The following is a 15,781-nucleotide window of genomic DNA, read 5'->3' on the forward strand; positions in this document are numbered from 1 at the left end:
TCGGGAAAGGGGTGGACAAAAGCGCGGGGCTACAAAATTTCTAAGATCATGTACAAAGCCTACGATATTAGGCTCACAAAGTGGCTCATATCTTTAAAAATAGAAGACTTAAGGCTCACATTGAGCATACTGACTGGACACTGCCTTCTGGCGTGACATGCTTGCAAGTTAGTTCTTGTCAGTAACAGCAAGTGCAGGAAGTGTGAGCTGTAGGAAGAAACGGTTGAGCACGTTCTGTGTTCGTGTCCTGCGCTCGCCAGGTAAAGGCTCCATCTATTAGGGGCGGCAGAGTTGCTAGATCTCGAGGCAGCAGATAAGCTGGGTCCTAGAAAACTGCATATATGTCCTGGAACCTGTTTGGGGTTCTTCCGTTTGATCGTCAAATAAATTCTTGTAAAACTATGGAAACATTCAGTCTATGTGAGGTCTTTATTGGCCGGCCAATTTAACCTAACCTGGCAGTTGTAAAGAAATGAAAATGACTGTATTTAGGAGTTTTATGAATGAAGTTTGCAATTCTATTTGAGCGGGAGTGTTCTTAAATTTTTCGGTATTTCGTTAATATGGCGGCCACCGTGGTGTGATGGTAGCGTGCTCCGCCTACCACACCGTATGCTCTGGGTTCGCACCCCGGGTAAAGCAACATCAAAATTTTAGAAATAAGGTTTTTAAATTAGAAGAAAATTTTTCTAAGCGGGGTCGCCCCTCGGCAGTGTTTGGCAAGCGCTCCGGGTGTATTTCTGCCATGAAAAGCTCTCAGTGAAAACTCATCTGCCTGGCAGATGCCGTTCGGAGTCGGCATAAAACATGTAGGTCCCGTCCGGCCAATTTGTAGGGAAAATGAAGAGGAGCACGACGCAAATTGGAAGAGAAGCTCGGCCTTAGATCTCTTCGGAGGTTATCGCGCCTTACATTTATTTTTTTTTTATTTCGTTAATATCTTTTAAAGGACGCAAAATTCAAAATGCGTCTTTTAACACCTCTTCCAAAATTGGTGGAGAGGACCATAGTACAATTGTATCATGGAGAGAACTGTTGGTTGTTCCAGAGCAGTGGTCGTCAGTTAGTGAAATAATTATTAGCGCTCACTTCACACACATTATGATGGGTAACCTCATGGCTCAACTATATGGTTGGCTCATCTCAGCAGCTGATTTTATTTTTTTCATTTCACTGGTATAGGGATTGTCAAAAGGAGGCGGAAAACGCGAAATGTAACCAACACATTGATAATAATTTACTGCCTATTTTTTATAAAAAAAGTAGTTTCACATCACTTTAAATTTATTTTTTTTTTAGTAAATGCATCTAATTTAGCGACATTATTTTCTAGCAACAAACAAGAATTGCAAAGTTTTAGGTTTTCTCTTCATTCCATTCGCTTAACACCAACTTGCTGATTTTGACAATCTGAACAAAGGTATGTTGTTACTGTAGAGATGAGCCAACCATATAGTTGAGCCATGGGTAACACTTGGGCCGTTCCATTGGTTTATCGAGTTCTGGCTCTGGCTCAAATCTCATTGGAACGATCTGGATCAACTTCATGAGAGCTGGCAGCACTAATATAAAACATCTGTTTTGTAGAAAATAAGAAGAAACGTACACAAAATTTTAAGATTGATAGAATTATTAACATTTAAATAGTTTCGCATGTAAGCAAACTTTTTATTTTCCTTACATCATCTTCAAGTTGTTTACTCTTTCAGTGTTTTTGCTTTTAAATATGGCGAGATCTTTTATGTATACACAAATGTACACGTATTTAGTTCAACTATGTGGTTGGCTCATCTCACCAGCTGATTTTATTTTTTTCATTTCACTGGAGAAGGGATTGTCAGAAGGAGATGGCAAACTTAAAAAGAAACCAACGAATTTACAACATTTTCTTACTACTTAGAAATGCTGCTAAGTTTTATGTTTTCATTCCATTCCATTCGTCTAACACACCAACACGCTAATTTTGGCAATGTGAACAAAGGTATGTTATTGCTGTAGAGATGAGCCAACCATATAGTTGAGCCATGAGTGCTACCAACTCAAAAGTGGTTAGCTGGTTAGCTGTCAAAAAATCTACTACAGAAAACGAAACGAACAGAACTGCTATACGGATCAAAATTGAACCAGATAAAAGTGGGACTCATGAAAGCATATAAACTTATAAGGTGTAAAATTATATCCATTTACACACGCTGTTATATGAACGCACCTAGTAATACTCTTGATAAACTTGATTGTTTATCAGATGTATTATTGCCAAACAAAAATTTTAGATTGTTATACAAATTAAAAAAAGCCAAGATTAAGTGAAAAATCAAAACTAAAACGTCTGTACTAAGATATTCTTGTAAATGACTTGCTAATGTTGGAGATTTCTGATGAAAATGCCTGCTGTAATGTCTGCAAGGTTGCATTCCTTTGAGTTTACCGCGTTTACACAATGAAATGTGCGCGTAAATTTATACAAATTTTGCAAATTATTTTTCATACAAAATTTGACAGCTCGTTTACTCACTAGATAAATTTATACGTTTACACACTTTATAAGGCATTTATACGGTTACATGAGTCGCCCTAAATATCAGGATCGCAACGTTGTTGTTGCATTTGCATGTTAAATTTGTATCCGTATCTCGCTCAAGTCTCAATGGAACGTAACTCTTTACAATGTATTGCGGAAAAAGGTATATCGACAGTTTGCCACCACTAGCAATATTATTTGAAAATTTATTTTAGCGATTTTTTCGCGCAAGTACAATTTTTTATCTGCAGAAAGAACAGTTAAGAGATTCATATACCAGTTTGAGGAACCATAATGAGTGACTTGTTGCGGGCTGAGCTAGAAAACGCACAACTTTGTTTACTGGAAACATATGAATTGGCTGCTTCATATGGGGATAATGGTAAGCATTTTATAAACCCTTGCATGCTTATACATAATACGTTACTATAAATTAAAGAGGACAAAGACATGGATAAGTTTCTAAACTTGATGGAACGTCTATGTCAAATCCGTGATGATGGCTTACGCAACGAGAACGCTCTGGCAGTGGCCATGGAAGAGCGTAGTGTTGCTGATTTTGTTGCTATGTTTCAGCGGGAATTGGCAAAGGGCAATTCTAAAAAATGTCAACCTAAAAAGACACGCGAATACAAAGCATTCCACGATCGTTTGAATGAAATCGCGAATTCCGGTGAAACTAGTACAAGTGGTGGTGGTGGCAATGGCGGTAGAACATCTACTGATGGCATTGAAATGGAAATACATGTTAATTTAGATGATCCTCTAACAAAAAGGCGAATGGTGGATCCAGTAAAGAATACGCTATGCGGTCATGTTTATGAGAAATCCAGTATAAGAGATGCGATACAAATCAACCCTCGATTGCGGTTTGTTTAAAGATAAAGTCTACTTAATCGTACCTAAATTAAACTTGTATTTTATTTTCAGCTGTCCAGTTGCTGGTTGCGGTAATAACCAATATATTAGTGAAGCGCATTTAAAACCAGACAATGCATTAAAATTACATCTCCAACGCATAGCCGATGCCCAAGAAAATGAATGAGTAACATAGAAAAATGCGAAATTACTTTAATTTGTTTATTATATTTTTTCACACACACAAATAAAATGAATTTTACAACAAATTATCAAATAATTGTTTTCTTAAAGAAGTCTCAAGCGACAATTTGGTGCGCCACATTGACAGTATAAAACTTTACCGGGTACAACACCAACTTCATAATTGTAATTCCATGTTAGTTCTGTACCAGCACGAATATTTGTAGATGAAAAGAACGCTACCCAAGGAAAACGCAAGTCGTGTGTATCGACAAATACATTTTGTACGAAAAGGTTTGGTGAACAAGAATGCTATAAATAAAAGACAGTTATATGTAAATATTCGATAAATATTATATAAGCGTAATTACGTTGAAGTAACGTCCAAGATTTCCAATAACTTTTGCATCCATCACATAACAAGCCTCATCCTTACCAAATAGAGTACGTATAGACCTGGTAGAAAAGATTAGAAAAGTAGCAAATAATTGAAGATATTTAAGTTCGTAAACAGTCGATAACATGATCACTATTTGTTTGCAGTATGATAGATAAAATTTTGAAATTAGAACTACAAATCGTTTTTAACTTGGAATCAATGACTGACGCCATCAAGTCTTCCTGCACATGCCTCTCCCAATAGGAACCTATGTTGTTGTTTTTGTAGTAAAAAAAAACGCTCCCCGAAGGTCGCTGTTCTTACTAAATATGCACTAAATTTGACTTACGATTCACGACCCGAGTCTTCTTTCATATCTGCATTTGGATTGAAATTGATTACTTGGCGCTCTTGCGAATCTTCATCAGTATTATGACTTGAAGTACTACGAGTAAGTTTTTGTGCTCTATTTTTGGCACGAGTTAAAACTGATTTACTAGGTGTAAACTCGTCATCATCTTCTGGATCTGGTGCATAAGATTCCTGAACTCATTTGTATATTAATAAACATTTGGCATACCAATCGAATCTTTTATTCGTAGATACATACCTCCTCTTCTTCGACCTCTGGCGGTTCCACATCAGATTCGTAACCCTCTTTTATTTGTTCAGCAACTTCTATGTAATCCAATTCAGCAAAATATTCATCACCAGCATCTAAACCACCCTAGTAAATGTAATAAAAAATAATTGTGTGCATATTTGAGATAAACTTTGTTTCAACAACTAAATCTTACTTCATTTGCTTTCGCTTCTGTTAACAAATGACCAGCATAAATACAAACAAAGCTGCCTCTCGGTACATCGTTAATGCAACGAAGACCCCAACCGCGATTCGATGTTTTAAATACTTGCAATTTCATAGCTAAGGGTTGCTGTGCTACGCGATTTAGACAATTTGATTTACATTTACATCTAAAAAAATATATAAAAGTGGCATATTGGAGGTATTAAGAAAAAAAATTAAGAAATTTTCAAAAATCCTTAACCCACCTTGAATTACACTCATAAATTCCAGTTGGCACGTGTTCATATAAACGTTTATATTGATAACCAATTTCTTCTACAGCAGTATTTGGATTGCCATATTTAGCGCCAGCATATGTTAATTGCCAGCAAGAGCATTTTTGTTTATCCTTAAAGAAAAAAATTTTATAACTCAAACATGCATTGCATTCAATAGTATTTCCCATTTACCGAGCAATCTCCTTCGCAATCGCAGCCAACTAAAAAGTCTGGATCCAAATTTAAATTTACACCTTCAGTGGGTATGCGCTGCGCTGCATATTTACATTCAGGTGGCAATGTATTATCATAATAATTAACCAATGGTATAGCCATTTTCTCTTGACCACCAGATATATCACGTTTCTGTACAATTGCTGATTCGATAACATATTCCGCCAAGCAACTTGTTTCATGATGAAAATCAAAATTATCCACATTCAATACATTATTTGTTGCGCGCAAATAGCGACGCACCTCCTCCATATTACGCATTATTTTACCACATGGACCACGATATGCGACAATTTTTTTACTCTTTAAACGCATAATCGGACGTTCCCAACCCGAAAGCAATGGTTTAGATAATGGACTATAAGCGCTTAAATTATGTGGGATCTTAAATAGACATGTTGGTGAACATTTGTGTGGACGATAGATTAATGGTGGTAAATCTCGTTTAGCCGTGTAATAAACAACCTTGTGGAAAAGTGTTTAAAAGCAAAAACAAAAAGTTATAAAAACAAAAAGCATTTGTTAAACAAGTATGAAAGCCCCCTTACCTTTCCTTTCGGTTTGTTTTCATCTTCTAAATAAATAGTTGAATTGTTCAAATGCCGCACTGTTGGTAACGAAGTTGATTGTGGTGTTGCTGCAGTTGGTGCAGTTGCGGAATCTAACGATAAACGACTAACACTTTTCTTAGCCACTGCACGTGCTTCGTTTGGAGATGAAGGTTCGCGCTCTTGTGGTTTTGCTTGCTGTTGTGGTTGAACTGTAGTAGCGTCTTCATCAGCAGTATAACGTATAAACGGTTCAGTACGCTAAATGCAAAAAGCAAAACAAAAAAAAAAAAATTACGAAAATCGAGCTACATATTTGACTAGGTAATTTATTTACCCTAGCGAGGCGCGGCATAGGTAACGTATCTTTTTGTAATGTTTTTTGATATTCCTTGAATACTGGACCAAGACGCAACGACCCACGATATATCCATTCTGTATGACTTTTTGGTCCTTCAAATTGCATTTGTATTAAGCTACAATCAATATCTATTACACGCGCATAAATCCATTTGCCATTTGATTCTGTGGTCATGCTTTGACCTTTCTGTGTTTGTACCATTGGACGATTTATAGAATATTGTGTCAGATATTTTTGAATAAATTCACGTGATGCAGGATGCACGTCCTCCCAAACATGTTCCGAAACATTACACACCAATCGTACGTCTTTATGGGAAACATATTGCGTATAACCATCATCGTAGAAAATTAGGTACCTATTGTATATACAAAATTAAATATGTACATTATATAAGATAACTAGCAGACCTGGCATACGTTGTTCTGCCCTAAATTTGGCCTATCTGCATACATTTTAAAAAGCTTTTTCCGTCTAACTCTTCCCTCGCCCTCTTCACTTTTTCCTAATGTTGTTGTTGTTGTTGTAGCGATTAGGTTACTCCCCGAAGGCTTTGGGGAGTGTTATCGATGTGATGGTCCTTTGTCGGATACAGATCCGATACGCTCCGGTAACGCAGCACCATTAAGGTGCTGGCCCGACCATCTCGGGAACAATTTATATGGCCACATTGAACCTTCAGGCCACCCCCCCCCCCCCCCCCCCCCAAGTTCCATGAGGAGCTTGGGGTCACCAGAGCCTCGTCTGTTAGTGAAACGGGATTCGCCGCTCGAAGGTGAGGGGTTGACAATTGGGTTGGAGAAGCTATATATTGCGCTACACAACCCCTTGAATCCCACTTTTTCCTAATCCTTTTATTCACTCCTCCCTCCGTCTTTTTCACTTCATCTATCTCCATCTTCGTCTCATTCTATCTCTCAGTCTATCTCTTTTGTTCCAGTCCCAGTCCCAGTCCCACCCCGAGTCTCAGTCCCAGTCCTAGTCCTAATCCCAGTCCCAGTCCGTCTCTGGTCTACTTCTCGGAAAAAAGGATCGTAAATACTAATATAGGCAAATTTATATACCAAATTCAGGCAAATCGAATAGGACATATGTAAATAGGTATGTGGGTATTATTAATTCATGTCTCTATTTCGGCTTCGCATGTATATTTATCAGTTTTGCCAGGTTGTTGCGACTAAATCGAATATCACAATGAAAACTACTTTAGAGCTCTCAGCAACAGCTTTCATTTCATATCCATATTACCCACACATTCTAGGGGTATCCGGGTCTACGTTTTGGCCTATATCTCGAGACCCTAGTCACCCAGAGGTATTTATTTATTTATTTATCAGTCTACAAATTAAACGATTATACAGGCCAAATATACCGTATATTACGTATAATATATTACTCTGTACTAAAGCACTCATCAACAGCTTTCATTTGTTATCCATATTCTATAAGCACATTCTAGGGGTACCCCGGTCCACGTTTGACCAAAATCGACCGACGCATCTCTTCAAACACCGGCGACCAACTAACACACATTTTAGCCTTTCCTTTTATATACATAGATTTTTATTTTTCACACTTCACTATAATATTAAAACGAAATGCAGATATTCGTTGCTTTTGAACTAAATACTCTCCTGAATTAAAAAAGATGTCTTAGTACTTCTAAATCGCGGACCCCCTCAGAAACCCGGGGTCCGGGGTAATCCCCCGCCCCCCTCTAGACAGGCCTGGTGATGTGCTATACTTGATATCATTCGCTATAATATTTTTTATTGATAAGCACGTTGTTTAATTAAACACCAACCAATTACACGGAAGTATATCTGCACCACCTGAAAATATGAGTGGCGGTGGGAATACATAACATTTTAATATTACGTATAAACATATAAACAAATTTACAATAAAGTAATATTGCGACTATAAACTGAGATATAACCTATCCTATATTTCAAGTTACGTACGGGGTGCAAAACAAATTCAACATCGCTTCAGTAGTTTAGGAGTGCATCGCTGACAAACAATGTGACACGTGATTTTTATATATAAAGGTGATGAATAGATAATTACCTGTATTTATTGTTAGGCTTCAATGGTTCAGCAATAATTCCAGGATAAAAAGCGCTTTGAATTAACATTTTCTCTTTGCCACGCGACAATGAAGTGGCATCAAAGTAAGCAATTACACGTGAACCTTGAAGAACAATTTATAAACATATAAATTAAGGTATATTGTTTTCACACAAGTATGGAGTAAATGTACCTATTGGCAATCGTACTTTTGGTGGATCATAATATGCTAAATGCTTTGCTGAGACAGTTTTCAACATTTGATATTGAAGCTTTAAGAATTTAACTTTAAAATGTGGCACTTTTGCAAGTGTACCAAGAAAGCCAGGGTCTACCGGTTCAACTACTTTACAAGGTACCCAGCTGGCAATTGCTTTATTCTTCACTGCATAATATGTTTGATTGATTTCAATTCCTGGACGTGTTATTTCGCCTACAGGTGGACAAGTCTAAAAGATTGGAAAAATTTGCAATTGTAGAAAAATTGTTTATTAAAAGTATTTATATCCCACTTTTAGTTTTAAAAGATACTAAGTCAAATTGCGGAAGTGATCATGCCACAGACTTCCTTATTGAATACCTTTTTGTTTTTTTTTTTTTTGGCGGATTTGCTCAACATGTGTGTTGGCCTCGACTATTCCGATAATGCCAAATCAAGTTATTCACAGTAGCTGTGCTATTCAATTTTATTTAATTCCGTTATTTTTCGTAAACATGTTAATTTCACAACAACTTTTTGCTTCAATTTAGTATTTTAATGGCAGTATGCCAGGCACAAATTCATAAGTTGTTTTCATTTATTTTTCATTTCATTTTCAAATATATTTGTCATCAAAATTGGCTTTTAAATGGCACCACGACAGGCATAATTCGAGAATTTTCTTTTATATAAATGTATATACATATATTGTTTCCATATGTGGCTTGTTGCCATGTTTTTCTCACTATCCCGTTAATTAATTAATTTATTTATTTATTTACTATATTAAAGTCAACACAGACACAAAGCGGTCGACTTCTGGATACAAGATACAGTACAAATAATAAGAAAAAATAAACATAAGTGTAAAAACAAAATTATAAACAATAAAATTAATTAAGTTAAATTTTAATTTTAATCAATATCTAAATCAAAATTAATATTGAAATAAAAATTGACATCTTATTAAAAATCTTTGAAAAATATCATGCCAGACGTGAGAGTATTTCCTTACGGATAGCAGCAACCGAATATTCAAAACTAATACAGTTATACAGTTCATTGTAGCTCGAGCACCAATTGCGAAGAGGGGTAAATTTGGCAAAATTTCGCCGGAGAATGGGTAAATGAAAGAGAGCAGTGTCTCGAAGTTCTCGCAGGAACAGAAAAATTTAGTCTGCTCACAAGGTCAGTGGAGTCTATCTCTCCGATAATCAGTTTATTATTATTATTATATTTATTTATTACGGTCTTCAAGACCTAGTTGATGTTAAGTAAACATTTGCTTCATTAAACATCAAGTGTTTTACAATATAAAAATAATTTTACTTTAAACTTATTAATATTTTCACAATCTTTTATCTCAGTAAGTAGTTCATTGTACATTTTGTACCCTGTGTATTCTAAAGTCTTCTTTGCGAACTCTGTTTTTACTCTAGGCAGATTTATATTATTGCAGTATCTAGTTCCATAACTATGGATCTCGTGATTATATAATATTTTATTGCTCAGGTAACTCGGTAGCATTCCTAATCTTACATGATGTATACATTTCAAAGTGAAGTAACTTATTGACTGTTTTATACTAAGCCAGTTTAACCGATTCAGCATTATAGTTTTTGATGTTCTGGGGGGACATTTTAATATAAATCGCATTGCCTTGTTTTGTTGTATTTGTAGTCTTTTAATTTGCATATCACTCGCTATCAGCAGAATTGTAGGACAGTATATAAAGTGCGGCTCAATAATTGAACGCTACACCATTATTTTATGACGTTGACTAATATGTTTACATGTTCTGTACATGAATCCTATTTTCTGCGCAATTTTTCTTTCAAGATAATTTATATGTTCTCCAAAATTCAGGTTTTCATCAACTAAAACTCCTAAGTACTTCATTTCATGTACTCTTTGAATTAAGTTGTTTTTTAACTTCAGGGTTATATTGTTTAAATCGTTATTACGTATGATTTCTGGTTTTTGCAAAATACAATGAACTTAGTTTTATCTATATTTAACTTCAATTTTTTAAGGCACAACCAGTTGTATAGAGAGTCAAGATCATCTTGTGCTTTCTGCATTGCACAGTCAGCATATTTCTCACTGATGGTGAGCAGTGCATCATCCGCAAATAGACGTATATTGCAATATTTTAACCATTTTTTTATATCATTTATGTACAATGTAAATAGTATCGGTGCAAGTACTGAACCTTGTGGCAATCCGATATCTACATCCACAACCGATGAGACTGCGTTTCCAATTACCGTCCTTTGCTTTCTGTCACTGAGATAACTTCGGAACCATTCCAAAGTCTTACCTCTGACACCAGTTTTGAACAAAACATTCAACAATTCCCGTCTATCAACTCTTTCAAAGGCCCGTTTCAAGTCTAAGAAGACAGACACCACAACTTTTTTATCTGATATATCTTCTTTCCATTCTGCAACAACCATGTTAAGTGCTGTTTCACAAGAATGGCTCTTCCTGAATCCAGACTGTTCTGGTATAATAACTTTGTGCTTTTCTAGGTATGCCACCAATTGATTATTCACCACCATTTCCATAATTTTCTCATCTGGGGGTAGCGTATTGATTGGCCGTAGCTCCTCCGGTTTCACTGTATTTTTTGCTTTTCCCACAGGTACTATTGTTGAAACTTTCCAGCAGTTTGGAACAATGCCATTATTTAGGGACTCATTTATTATGTCTTTGTAAAAGTTACCAATGTACATCATGGAATCCTTGAAGACACCCTCAGATAAAAGCTTTTCTCCGCCATATTTATTTTTAAAAGCTTTTGTGATATTCATTATATCATCTAACTCAATGTCAGTGAATAGAAATGGTTCTATTGCGAACGAGCGATCAACGTTTAGTTCGGATGCAGTAGGCATTTTTTTGATACTATCACTAATTTCGACTATGCTCTGTACAAAAAAATTGTTTAGGGCATTAGCTATATGATACTCATTATCCAGGCATTCGCCATGTATTACTATCTTAGTGATATGTTTTTTGTTATCTGTAAGCTCTGCGAGGTCTTTCACCCACTTCCACATACGCTTCATGTTTCCGTTATTGCTGTGAACTCTGCCTTCCATATACATCTTCTTTATACTTAAGAGTACTTTTGTATATTTTCTTTAATATATTGTATTCATCCCAGTATCCTGTTTCTGTGGCAATATTATATAGCTCAAGTTTTCTTTTATGGAGAGCTGTAAGCTCACGGTCATACCACTTATTTCTCAGTTGTATTTTTGTTCTCTTCACATATGTCAGTGCTTGCATTACTTCAGTAAGAATATTGTTCAGGGCTGTCGTTTTATTTTCTACTCCCGCATTACGCATAAAGCCCGAGTAATGTTCTTCTATTCTCTAAAGTTGGCAAACTAATGAGAGGAAGTCTATTTCTATAAGGCGGGAGATGAGAATTTGATTCCTAGTTAAGACCACGTAATGCGAAGATTAGAAACTGCTTCTGTACTGATTCAATTCGATCTATATGATTTTTATATCCCGGAGACCAAATACAGGAGCAATACTCTAGTATTGGGCGTACCAATGATGTGTAAATGGTCTTGGTTAGATAAGGATCGTCAAATTCTTTAGCCCATCTTTTAATAAATCCAAGTACACCCGATGCTTTGTTTATGATAGATGAAATATGCATGTTAAAGCTCAGTTTCGCATCAAAAAGAACACCTAGGTCACACACTACAGATATACGCTCTAAGGGAGCACCATCTAGCACATAGGACTTGAAAACTGGGTTGACTCTACGAAACGTCATTAGTTTACATTTGCAACAGTTCAAAACTAGTAGATTTTACTGTACACCATAATTGAAATGAATCTAAATCGACCTGAAGTAGATCCAAACGCGAAGAGTCAGAGGGCAAGTATGTATAGCATAGTTTTACATCATCTGCATACATTAGAGCTCAGGAATACGAAATAACGTTAGTATATAAACTAGTTTGGTTTTTAAATGGCACCATGGCAGGCACAAAATCTGTAATAATTTGGCTTTTTCAATGGCACCACGCCAAGTACAGAAAACTATTTGTCAGTTCAGGTTGGGAGGACTAAAGCTATTCCTAAGAAAAGCCCAAGGATGATTTGCCCATCCCAACCTCCTACGTTGAACGATGATTGAATACCTACCGATAGTCGGCTAAATAATTTCACCACCGAGCACACATAATAATCTTTGTAAAAATTAAAAATCAGGAAATTTTCCGCCTTACTAACAAACCTGATTTTGATTTCAGTTAACAGCAATTTAGAACTAGATGTGCGATAAGTAAATGTGTACTTACAGCTACTTCAGGGAATACATAAGGTAAACCGGTATTCAAATCCAATGGCTGAAATTGGCGCAATCGAATTTTAGGACACTGATAAAGTGAGCTATACATTTGATCAGCCTTCTTTTGTAAGGAGCGTAGTAACTCATCATTTAAATTTGATTCTTCTTCTAGTCTGCGTGCGCGTGTAGTCAAAATTGTTTTCGACCATGTTAATTGGTTTCGTATTTCCAAATTTTCAAGTACGCTTTTAATAGAATTCTCTATCTCAGCTTCAATTAAGTCTAAATCCTTTTTGGAAAATGAACCTTTTGCTAAATAAGAAATAATAAAAAAAAAAATTATGTGAGAATTTACATAAAAATTTTATGAAAAAATTCTGCTTTTCAAACATTACTTACATAATTGTAGCTGCGATGCTGTAGGCTCTTGATCCTCATCTTCACTGCTATCGGAGATTTCAACAAACTCAGGACCTTGTATCGTTATTTTCTTTAAAAGTAACGGTTGCTTCGCCTTCAATAAGACACAGTATTCCTAAAATTAGAAAGCACATTAGTACATACTCTCATACAATGTCTATGGTAGGCCTACCTCATACATCTCGAGTGCATTATCGTAGCATTCTGCGCAAATGTATTGAGTTTTACTGTGACGTTTCTTCGCTTTAAAATGACTTAGCGCAAAGTGAGGAGCTTGAAAGAATTGCTTGTGGTTATGTGGGCAATCATGATTGATACATTCTTTATTGTAGAAAACTTCATTAATATTTTCCTCCAAACAACTCTCATCCGTATCGTTATTGGTTTGTTTGGTAGGTTGTGGTGTTGATCTGCTTGTTAGTAATTGATCTGATTTTTCCAAATTAGTTGTCGATATATCTTCCATTTCAATGTCGTCGTTTGCATTTTCAGATTCTTTTTCAGTTTCTCGTCGCTGAAGAGATGCTTCAGCTGTTTGCAGCAAATTAGTGGGGGGTTGACAACGTTGCTCTTCTTTCTTATCTTCATCACTACCATTAGTTTCTTTAGCAATCACACTTTCCTTAGTAGCTGTTGTGATTTCCTTTTCTGCATTCAATTCGCCTTTTGACGCCTTATCATTTTCTGGTGGAACATCATCATCATCATCATCTATTTCTATAACTGGTATATATGTAGGACTTCTTGTTTCAGTAATTTCAACATCATCATCTATTTCTATCACGTTGTCTTGGGCAGTTGCATGTTCAACTAATTTCTGCATCGGGGGCTCGTCTATTTCCTTTTCGTTTGGTCTATCTATTAGTTTCAAGCTAGTAACACTTGCTTCTTGCGGCAATGCATTCATATCTTTTTCAGAAATTTGCCCATCGGCTATTTTACCGTTTGTATCAATAGATGCAGAGGGAATTTCAATATTTGTATCTTCGGGAGTAGCTGGTTTCTCATCTATTATAAGTGGTATAGATTCTTGACTGTCATCGATCCCCTCGGTGCCTTCATTTTCTGTTGTATCCATTTCAATTACTTTTGGAGACGCAATACCATCTACCTCCATTTCATGTAAAGACCCATCAGTTTTGGTTTTTTCCGCAGCTGGCAGGGTCTCTTCCAAATCACATTCTAATACTGTGGCGGTTTGATGTTGTTCGATTGATGTTGTTGCCGTACTTATCAATTCCATTTCCTTATTCTCCAAAAATTGCCCAGTAGGCTCACCGCACTTACTGCCTATTTCAACAACTTCGTCTACTGCAGAGTCTGACTCATTTGTTGCATTAGCAAATTCATCCAAGGGTTCCGCTGGAACTGGTTCAATATCTTTCACGTCTGCAATTTCTGAAGTGCTCATATCTGCTTTGGTATTTTCTTCATTAACATTTATGGCTTCTACATCTGTTTTATTAATTATGGCGTTAACATTTCTCAGTTGCTGCTCCACATTTTTGTCTAGAACTACATTTTCCTCTAAGTGCACATTCAGCTCAGCGCTCACTTTTTCTCCGCCAAATAACTGTTCCAAGTTGTTCGGTGTTGAATTTTCAGCGTTGTTGGTATCATTTGGAGTCGACTCACTACTATCGGCCATTTTTAAATGAGTTGAGGCTCGAAAAATTTACTTTTATTTAAAATCTGGTTAGTAACAATTCGCAAGAAAGGATGAAAATCAGGAAGAAAGCTCCGCATAAACAAACCATTTTATAGTATTGCCAGAATGAAAACTGGTATAAGGCATGATACCAATACTCACAAGGTATAACCGTTCTCCCTTTTGAAGTTGTTCGCAAAAGAAATTTTTTTTCAGAACTAAAAGGAAATAAAAATTAAGATAGTGAAATATTCTAATTTGTTTTTGTTGACATCAGTATTAATAATCCGAAGGCGGAAAATAAAAATTTTAACTCATTCAAAAGATATTAACGAAAAACCGAAAAAAGACCCGCGGGTACCTTCTTCTTTGTGGGTACACACAAAAACAACCACATGAAAATCGCCAACTTCAACTGCAAATATCTCCGGACAGAGATATAATTTTTATTGTTCTCGAGATTAATACGCGGGTTTTGACACCTCTCTCGATATTTTTGGCAGCGTATTAGCAGTCGACCCCTCAACTAGACTTTTACCAAAATAAATATTTAAAATTTTTTCAATGCGGAAAAACGTCAATAATGTCAGAAACAGTTGTACATGTAAACATTTTTATCATAGTATAAAGTGTTATACACGTTCAAAAAAACGTGTCCCTTTTTCTTTCTACAGTCGTGGTTTGTTAGGGTCTGCTGCTACGGTCTACGGTTACGGTCCACTTGGGAGCGTGTTCGCGCGAACACACCTAGTGATGGGGCGAAAGTTGCGATAAAAAGTATCGGAAAACAAGGAAAAAACAGACCGGCCATCACTAGAGAAAAAAAATGGGAATGAGTTTCCGGAAAAAAAGTGTGATTGGCTGCAGCTAAAATTGAGGCGGCCTGGCGATATATAAAAAAAGGGATCGTGTAACATCGGTTGACACAACTTCAATAGCAAGGCGCCAACTGCTTTATTAACATTATTGCTACGTCAACT

General features: G+C 36.2%; 2 protein-coding genes across 2 annotated transcripts; one reads left to right on the forward strand and one right to left on the reverse strand.

Moving 5' to 3' along the window:
- The first annotated feature begins 2,550 nt into the window (after window positions 1–2,550).
- LOC137245140 (E3 SUMO-protein ligase NSE2-like) lies at window positions 2,551–3,659 on the forward strand. The gene is made up of 3 exons (XM_067775327.1): window positions 2,551–2,903; window positions 2,961–3,390; window positions 3,452–3,659. The coding sequence occupies exons 1-3, from the start codon at window positions 2,816–2,818 to the stop codon at window positions 3,564–3,566; spliced, it is 633 nt and encodes a 210-aa protein (XP_067631428.1). The 5' UTR covers window positions 2,551–2,815; the 3' UTR covers window positions 3,567–3,659.
- On the reverse strand, window positions 3,581–14,934 carry egg (eggless). The gene is made up of 14 exons (XM_067775320.1): window positions 13,326–14,934; window positions 13,133–13,268; window positions 12,744–13,045; window positions 8,413–8,668; window positions 8,220–8,343; window positions 6,126–6,507; window positions 5,789–6,049; window positions 5,199–5,705; window positions 4,995–5,137; window positions 4,739–4,916; window positions 4,552–4,668; window positions 4,291–4,484; window positions 3,934–4,018; window positions 3,581–3,874 (listed from the first exon to the last, which is right to left on the reverse strand). Exons 1-14 carry the CDS (start codon window positions 14,799–14,801, stop codon window positions 3,668–3,670), a joined length of 4,368 nt encoding a protein of 1,455 aa, XP_067631421.1. The 5' UTR covers window positions 14,802–14,934; the 3' UTR covers window positions 3,581–3,667.
- Between the last annotated feature and the right edge of the window lie 847 nt (window positions 14,935–15,781).

Source organism: Eurosta solidaginis, chromosome 3 (assembly GCF_040869045.1).
Source record: "Eurosta solidaginis isolate ZX-2024a chromosome 3, ASM4086904v1, whole genome shotgun sequence".
Classification (NCBI taxonomy): Eukaryota; Metazoa; Arthropoda; class Insecta; order Diptera; family Tephritidae; genus Eurosta; species Eurosta solidaginis.